Below are 9,214 nucleotides of genomic sequence, written 5' to 3'. Positions count from 1 at the left end.
GTACGTGGTCCCCCCTAATTAGCAAAAACTAACTGATCTAGCAAAAAAGCATTGTGAGCTTGATAAACTATTCTTTTGAGGGGTGCACCGTGGCTTTCCGAAATTACGTCATATAGGCCAGCCAAGTCTATGGACTTTTAATGTTTGTCGAGAGCCTATAAATGTCCCACCCCAGCCAAGTCTACAGACTTTAATATTAGTTTAGGGTAAGTTAGGATGTAATTTGTGCCAGCCAAGTCCATGGACTAAATAAGGTAAATAATCATGCAGCGATGTCATCTTGCCGAGACATGAGAACATCAACGTGCCCCCAAAAGTCTGGGCGCCACTCACTTCACACAAGTGTGATTTCTTTTTAAACTATTTACAATATTGACATGCCCAAATTAGGGATGCCAATAATCATTATGAATTTTAATTGGAATTTAAATTAAAATAGTCATGTATATTGTTTTTCGTCATTTATAATTTATATTATGTGCATGAGCTTGTAGATCTAAAGCCAATGGTAGTGGTGCATTTAGCAACAAACAAAAAAGCATGTGGCTATACATTTAGTTTTTCTTGAATCTGAGCATGTGGCTGTTAATTTATTTTGAGATAATACATTTCATGTATTACCTTCATGTTATCTCTTTGCAGTGTTTAGTCAAGGACAGATAGAAATCTTTGACTCAACTTTGTTGAACGCATGACTACAATCCTGCAAGAGATTGCACACTTTTACATTCTGTGTCACAAACTCACAACACCTCGGAGCGTGATCTGAAGCCACATGGCAATATGTCTTCTTTCATTTGAATGTCTTTCCAGACCGAAAGGCTTTTTTGGGGGGAAACTTCAAATAATTGTCTAATCTGCTTTGGTGCATCGCTCAACCGGCACTGCCAAAGCTACACATGAAGAACTTCTCAAAAACAAACAAGGTTTCAGATACCAAACTGCAGTGAGGATAAAGAATACATTGTCAATTTGTCTTTAATGGGGATGAAATTTGGGAGTATATCCTGGTTGTTGAACAAGAACCTTGATATCAATGCACGGTGTCACTCCCCTCAGCACAGGATAAGTGCTAGGGGATGCACTGCCCTTCCTAAAAAAAAAAGATATAAATCCCCAAAGAACATTGGCTACAGCAGCGCAAATTCATCTCTGTCTGACCTTTATAAAGACAATGTAATCTAGCTAATACCAGCATGTTTGAGTCACATGTTTGAATTGGTAGCACATTAAATGGCACATTTGGTTTTGGTAGATGATTTATAAAACAAATGGCTATATCCTACATTAGTTTCATTGTAGTGTGAGTGTTTATGGCAGTGGTTCCCAAAGTGGGGTACGGGGACCCCTAGGGGTCCTTGAGGGCGTTCCAGGGTGTACCCAGCAAAATGATAGTTTGGAACCAAATGGACCCTTATGGGTCTGTAACTCTGAGAGTGTACAGGTGGAACCAATAGATGGATGGAGAGAGGTGACAGATACAGTACGTGTCTAGAACAGGGGACTTTAACATTTCTCAGCCCAAGGGCCCCTTAGCTGAGAGGACCTCCATCTACTACAGAATTAAGTGTGTACTGCATATAGTATGTGTTGTATCAACCACTTTAAAAGAAACTGTGCATCTGTGTATTTATTCTCCCTACAGATTTATTTAAAAAAAAATCTGCAATTTATTATTCAGGCAATTGAACAGACTGTGATATCGCATTCCTTTTCTTTGCTGTGATTGTGACCTCACATTTATGCTGACAGTTAACATCAACAATGGCACACAGAGTTATTATAAAGAGATTGTCTCTTGTTCTTTTATAGGTTCCATGCCCAGCCTCAGCAAAAACAAACTACCTTAATATTAGAGAAAATACATCATAAATAAACACTGAAACCAGATATAATCAAGTTTATGCATACACTATGTGTACTATGTAAACTCTAAATTTTCATTCTCCAGCCATTCAGTTGCTTTTATTTTTATCTTTTTGAAAAAGAATTGGGGTCACGAGTCATGACCCCCAGGTGGAGAAGCCCTGGTGGTGTAAAGCACTTTGAATTGTCTTGTTGTTGTTGTTGAAATGTGTTATACAAATAAACGTGTCTTGCCTTCATGCCTTTTGCCTTGTCGCGTATAGGAGAAATTCTGTTTCACATGGTTTTTGCCCACAGGGGCCGTGGTCGGTATTAGATTAAGGCGAAGTGAGGCTAGAGCGTCAAACCTGGAAAAAGCTTTGCTAACGCCTTCAAATTGACATGGAAGGTCCCCCAACAGAAGGACCCAACCTTTATCTGACCCCATTACTACTAGTGCAACTGTATTGATTCCCACAGTGCCACCTCGGTCTGCTGAATGTGCGCGCGCACGCACGCACGTGCTCACTCACACACGCACACTTGCTTCTTCAAAGTAATAATGATAGCTTTAGTTTAAAAAAATCTGAAAATGATCTCATTTACACTTCAAAGATAAAACAAAAAACGAAAATCAGAACATCCCTTAAACTACTTTTATGTATAGCCTAGTTTTTATGCACATGTTTTTACTCTGTATAGCATTTGTTTTTGTTTCAAATGCATTATAAATCAAATGTTGTCCTACGCCTACTACTACTACTATTTGACACTTATTCCTGCATGAGGAAATACTTCAGCAGTAAATTGTATATAGCTCCAACATCACAAAATAGGATTATGTATGATTTCTTCAGCCTTTATTTTGCATGACACAGCAGACGACTTAAGCGAGGGAAAATGTAATGCACTTTCCAAAGTTTGAATGCAAAAACAGCTCAAGAAATCACAGAAACATGGATTGTTTTGTTTCGTTTCCAACCCCTCAAATAAATGCTCCCGTTTTTTTGCTCGAAAACATTCAGTAGTTCATCCATGGGCACTGCGAAAACAAGAGCCTCTTATTGAACACCATAGAAACAGCTAATTGACGTGTCACTTTGTTGTCTTAACCCATTCTGACCGGGCACCCATTTTGGTGTCGGCATCATGTCATGCTTTAGCTATTTAAAAATAACAGATCTACAAGCTCATATCGCGCCACCGAGTGGCGCGATACGAGCTTGTAGGTCTGCTATTTTTTGAAAAATCGAAGAACGACTGACATTTTTTTAATCTGATCTCAGGTCAGAATGGGTTCATCAGACCAGTGTGTGTCCGGCGGAAACCTCGTATGAATCTGATCTCAGGTCAGACAGAGTTCCACTGTGCAGCTGTATAGTTTTCCTCCGGGTCACAGGTACACTTCCTGGGGGGACATGTCACACACACCACCATCCATATGTCTTTTGGCTTGATCATATTTTCAGTCTGTATATGGCAGCATTCAGATGTGTCAATTCAAACATAATCTATAACATACACCATGACAGGCCTGGGCAGTCGACCCGATAGCCGAATGGTCGGGGAGCATTATAGCTTAATATACCACATGGGCACCGCAAATGCCTGTCTGCCTGTTCTTGGTTTGAACTCGCGGCCATGCCTGAGTGTTTGCTGCAGTGTCATTCCTCCGCTCTCTGTCTGCCTCTCCCTTATGTCTACCCTCAGTCACTCCCACTCCCGCTGTCACAATTGAAATAAGGCCCAGTAATAAATCACGACGGGCCAAGGAAATAGATGTTAAGATGTCATTCAACCACTAGGCAGCATTCCAATTAAATATCTGGGGTTTGAATGGAGGCCACAAAGGGTCAGAACAGAACACCCCCCCGGGGTCGCCCCGCCCCCGCCCCCCCCCCCCCCCGCCTCTTGCTGTGTGTATGTGGAATTTGGAGAAGGCTTGAACAAAGATGCCACACTAAGCATTAGAGAGCATACCTCAGTATGCAGAGTGCAAACAAACAAACACAACATGCACAATTGCCAGTAAGCAGCCGAGAGTACGAGTGTACAAATACATCAGAATATTGTAGACACAATAGTTATATATATATATATATATACTGTATATATATATAGTAGGCCTACATTCCATTAATGTCACTTGGTTGAGAGATTGTCATGGTCATCATTGTGCAATGGCTTTTTCTTCATAATCTAAAATGACTTCTTCCACGACTTGCACAGAATCTTCTGGAAGGCTTGTCGGAAATCCTGGTTGAAAATGGTGTATATGGCGGGGTTGAGGGAGCTGTTGCAGTAGCCAATCCAGAAAAAGAATTTAAAGAGGGGGTCGGGGATCTTACAGGAGTCCCTGCACACGCCATACAAGCTGTAGCTAAAGAAAAACGGGAACCAACACACCACGAACACCCCCATGACCACGGCCAGGACGAAAGTGAACCTCTTTTCCCTGGCCTGGGAGATTTTGTTCCTGGACGCCGAGCTCCGCCGCCGGCGTTGCCTCCTGGACGTAAAGAGATCCATGGACTTGTTACTGGCTCTGGAAAGGCGGCTGGAGTGTTTGGACAGCAAGGAGCTGCTCTTTTGAATGGCTGCTCTCTTCACCTTCGTGGAGTTCGGATCGCGAGGCGGGTGACCTTTACCCTCCGAGGAGGTGCTCTCCTCAGCTTCCACCTCCGTGGTGGTGCAGGGCCGACTGGGCGTAGGCGGGCACCGACAGTGTCCGTTCTCTCGCTCCTCGTGCAGCGGAGAGGTGGCTGCTTTGCTCAGCCCGTTCTCGGTCTGCGTGACACCCGCGTCTGTCCCCCCGGGCCTTTTCTCCGACATGTTCCTGGTCCTGGTCTTGGCCACCTGGTATATTCGGATGTACACCAGAATCATAATTACGCACGGCGCGAAGAACGACGCCATGCTGGAGGAGAGGATGTACCATGTGTCGTCGTTGAGCTCACACTGTGGCTGATATAAGCTCGCGTCGGTATTGTTGCCCTCGATCGATATCAACGGCGGAGAAGAAATAAACGCAGATATAAGCCACACGATCACAATTATGCACTTGACGCGCTTGGGAGTTCGTTTCAGGTTGTACTCCACGGCTTGCGTAACGGACCAATAGCGGTCCAAGCTGATTGCGCACAGATGGACGATGGACGAGGTGCAGAACAAGACGTCCAGTGCCAGGTAAATACCGCACCAAACTTTTCCAAAATACCAGTAGCCCATGAGTTCGTTTGCCAGCGAAAAGGGCATTACTAAAGTGGCGACCAGAATGTCTGCGGTGGCCAAAGACACAAGGAAAAGGTTCTGCGGGGCTTTCAATGCCCTGCTTGTCAACACCGCTATTACGACTAATATGTTCCCAACAACGGTAAACAGAATGAGAAAACTCACAAGAGCGGCTATGCCAGCTATCACCGGCAAAGAATAGCCACTGTCCAACCCCAGGGTCCATGAGGAATTGAAAAGGATCACCGGAGACGCGTCTAATCCGCTGGAATTAAACGAATCCATGCCGATTTGCGCCCGTTATCCAAAACTGACCGAAATGTGGTCAATGTCACTCCAGTGATGAAGAAGAGTCCATCAGAAGCTCACATGTCCACGGTAAGAAGAAACCGTGTTCATGTTGGCGAGATGAAAGCGGCGCGCGCGTCATTGGATACATGTAGCCTATAAATCCAAATGACGCAGTATATAGTAAAGTTGGGGGAAAAGCTATAAATGTCACTTAAAATATATCAGGCAGCTATAACGCGGCTCTGCTATAAGTTCTTCTGTTCTTCTATTATAAAAAAAAACGTACAAAATTAATTTCCCCAGTTAGACTATACACTTGTATGTCTGCCGTTTCAGGCGTTCTCTCTCCAGAGAGTCCAGACACTCTCCTGCTCGAGCGCAGAGCTCTTAATCAGTGCCGTCTCACTCACTGTGTGAGTGTGTGCGTGGTGTGCGTGCGTGGCCCATGTGTTGTTGTTCTCATGAAGCGAGCCCATTTTTGACACGCCCCCCGACTGAGTAGCCTACCTACATTATTGTTCTGCAATCGTTTTAATATCGTTGACGCTTAAAACGTCTGTCAAGTGTGAACACCACGTGCATTTCATCGCCACAGAAAACAACCTATATGTGTTTATTATAGGCCTATACCTAAACTCAATTCGTTTCTGCCAAAAACCCTCAAAAATCAATACGTTATGAACATAAAACATAACTCAAAAATCAATACATAAAACATAAAAATCTAAATATCAATACATTATGAACATAAAACATAATGTGAAAATCTATAGAAACCACTGTAGCATCTGCATCTTCACAAAGCAACACACTGGAGGTCAGTGTTGCTCATGCGTTCAGAATGAAGTCATCCTTTGAGGTTTTTCCTCAGCAGCTGTGCCTGTGAGATCATGGCAGAGCAAAGGACTGTCTCGGGCCCCTTTAGGTCACGGCCATTCATGGAAATGTCATGACAGGGACAGGGGTGACAGAATGGTATAGCACGTTGCATGAGGTGAGAGTATTGTATGGTGTTGTAGCACTTTGAATGATGCAGCATGGTGTTGGCAGTGGCGTGCACATACAGACACTAGGGGGTGCTAGAGCACCCCCTGCCCTTTTGGCAATGTGCTCTTAAAAAAAACAAAAAAAAAACATTGATCAATTCTTGATAAAAACGCTTCTACTATATTATTTAGGCCCACACAATCTAAAGCTATATGTTTCTATGTCAGTGGTTCTTCGATAAAAAAAAAATAGCAGACCTACAAGCTCGTAGCGCGCCACTCGGTGGCGCGCTATGAGCTTGTAGATCTGCTATTTCTCAATAGCTAAAGCACCAAAATGGTTTTCCGCCCGAAAATGCGCTGCACAAGGTGTCCCTTTTTTTCACTTGAGCACCTGCCCCTCTAAATGTCTGTGCACACCACTGGGTGTTGGTGTGAGCGAGAAAGAGAGTAGAGTGTGTGTGTGTGTGTGTGCGCGCGTGTGTGCGCGCGTGCGTACGAGAGTGATGTTTCCTAAATCATGTGAGACTGGGCTGGATTTACACCTTATATACACAATACATGCCAGATATGATCAACCTGCAGGCTATAAGCATTAAGCATTTATTTTGGTGGGATTCGTCTGATCCGACATGTATAAATTCAGCCCAAACTTCACTTCCCCCGCACGTCTTGGGAGGTCACGTTCCGTTCCTCGATCGCGCCGGGGCAGACTGCATAATCACTGAATAAATTAGACAACACACACACCACGCAGACGGCTTGCATTTCCCACAGTCTGCTCAGCTGCTGCAATCCACTGCTCCTTAAGCCTCTCACACACTCGGTCTGTTCTCTCTCCGTGTCTCAATTGTTTTTTGGAGACCTTCAAAATCGAACGAGGAAATAACTATAGGGCGTGCGGGTGCACGATTATGAAATTACGACCGATAACCGATCTCCAATTATCTGCAGGGTCATATCTGCCGATTCTGACCGATTCCGATATTATACAGAGGACCACAATGGAAACAAGCCTATTAATAATAATAATAAACTTTATTTATATAGCACCTTTCATACATAAATGTAGCTCAAAGTGCTTTACAGAGCAGAAAAGATAATAAAAGCAAAGCAAAACAGCATTAAAACAGGCAAGCAGTTAAAACAATAGGACAATAGTACAAAGATAAGAACAGATAAAATAAGGCAACGACATTAAAAACATTGGCCCAAAGCCTGTTAATAGAGTATTCAATCAATCAATAAATAGCATATACTCTGTTCCAAGTGTCTGTTTTCACAACTGAATGACTATACTGAATGAGAGGAGTACACAAATTAAAATTTCATTATTATTGAAAACCGATAATAATAATAATAATAATCTGTATTATTTTGAGACTGTTCCGATATACCGATATGGCATTTTTATGGCCGATATGGCCATAATCCGATCACGCTACAGATTAATCGTGCATCCCTAGACGTAACCATTCATTGTGTTGAGTATTCACATAGACCGAGCCTTAAGTTGTGTTTGCTGTGTAGTGCACATATAACACAGTCATAGTATTTGATCAGTGAACGTGTCTGTGTGCTGCTGATGTTTCACTGTTGACTCAGGTGTACTGACACGGAGATGTAGAATGGCCACCATCATCATCAGAAAATAAATGTGTGTGTGTGTGTGTGTGTGTGTGTGTGTGTGTGTGTGTGTGTGTGTGTGTGTGTGTGTGTGTGTGTGTGTGTGTGTGTGTGTGTGCATGTGCGCGTCTGTCGGTTTGTATATTAGCTTTGTTTATTTCAGTCCATTTTGTGGCAACATAAAGTTCACATTTCATAGGTAATGCAAATTACTGTCTCTCTTTATCTGTATCTAATCTTGACAACTGGACTGGTCATATTTCTTGTGCGCACTGGCAAAGCATCTATAGGTGTCCTACTGGACCTTTTCCTCAAAGCTCAGGTAAAAAGAAAACACAAAGTTCGCAGCACATGCTTTTTTCCACCTACGCAACAGATTTGACAGAATCCGTCCAGTCCTTTCCACCCCTAACCTCCACAAAGTCATCAAAGAAAGCCCTCATTTCATTTCGCCTGGATCACTGCAACGCCCTTTGTTCAAATCTCAACAAAGGAGCTATATACACCGCCTACAGTTAGTACAGAATGCAACATTTTACCGACACTGACTGCACTGGCTGCCAGTAACGTTTAGAATTGATTTTAAGATTTTATTGTTGACTTTTAAAGCCCTTAAACGGCCTGGCACCCAAATATATATCTGACCTCGTGGAACCATGCACATGTGCGGCCTAAAACCAATCTGGTGACCAGGGCCTTTGCAGCCAGGGCCCCCAGACTCTGGAGCAGACTCCCACTGGACCTCAGGGTTGCTAGTTCTCGCACAATTTTTTAAATAAAACTAAAGACACATTTCTACAGAGAACTTGACACCTTTATTCCCCCTGATTTTTGGTTGTAATTGTTGTGATGTTTGTGATTGCTTGATTGTTTTATTTTATGTTGTTAAGCACTTTGGAACATTGGTTTAAAAGTTTGTTTGAATTAATCGTACCTTAGTTGGCAAACTTGCACATTGCATGAAAACAAATGTACCCCACAGTCCCCACCATTATGTTGGATTATGTTTTATACAATTTGTCCTAATTGAAACTGATATACAGCAACAACAAAAAATTGAATGCGTGTTGCAGTATATACAGCTTTTGTTCCACACAAGACGCAGGACATAAAGTAACATTATGTAAAGTCCCAATTACATAATGTGTGTCTAACAAAGGACTCAGTAATCACAACTGTTAATTAATAGCTGTTATATAAATAAATTAACATAATAATAAATAAATTGACAAAAG

General features: G+C 42.7%; 1 protein-coding gene across 1 annotated transcript; it reads right to left on the bottom strand.

Annotated features, from left to right (window-relative positions):
* Window positions 1–4,044: 4,044 nt before the first annotated feature.
* On the bottom strand, window positions 4,045–5,361 carry LOC310875308 (alpha-2 adrenergic receptor-like; the record flags this gene model as incomplete). The annotated part of the gene is made up of 1 exon (XM_083788506.1): window positions 4,045–5,361. One exon carries the CDS (start codon window positions 5,359–5,361, stop codon window positions 4,045–4,047), a length of 1,317 nt encoding a protein of 438 aa, XP_083644632.1.
* Between the last annotated feature and the right edge of the window lie 3,853 nt (window positions 5,362–9,214).

The sequence above is a fragment of the Protomyctophum parallelum genome, assembly GCF_964188405.1.
Source record: "Protomyctophum parallelum genome assembly, chromosome: 18".
NCBI classification, from domain to species: domain Eukaryota; kingdom Metazoa; phylum Chordata; class Actinopteri; order Myctophiformes; family Myctophidae; genus Protomyctophum; species Protomyctophum parallelum.
Note: the sequence above shows the minus strand (reverse complement) of the source record. Positions and strands in the feature narration are given on the sequence as shown.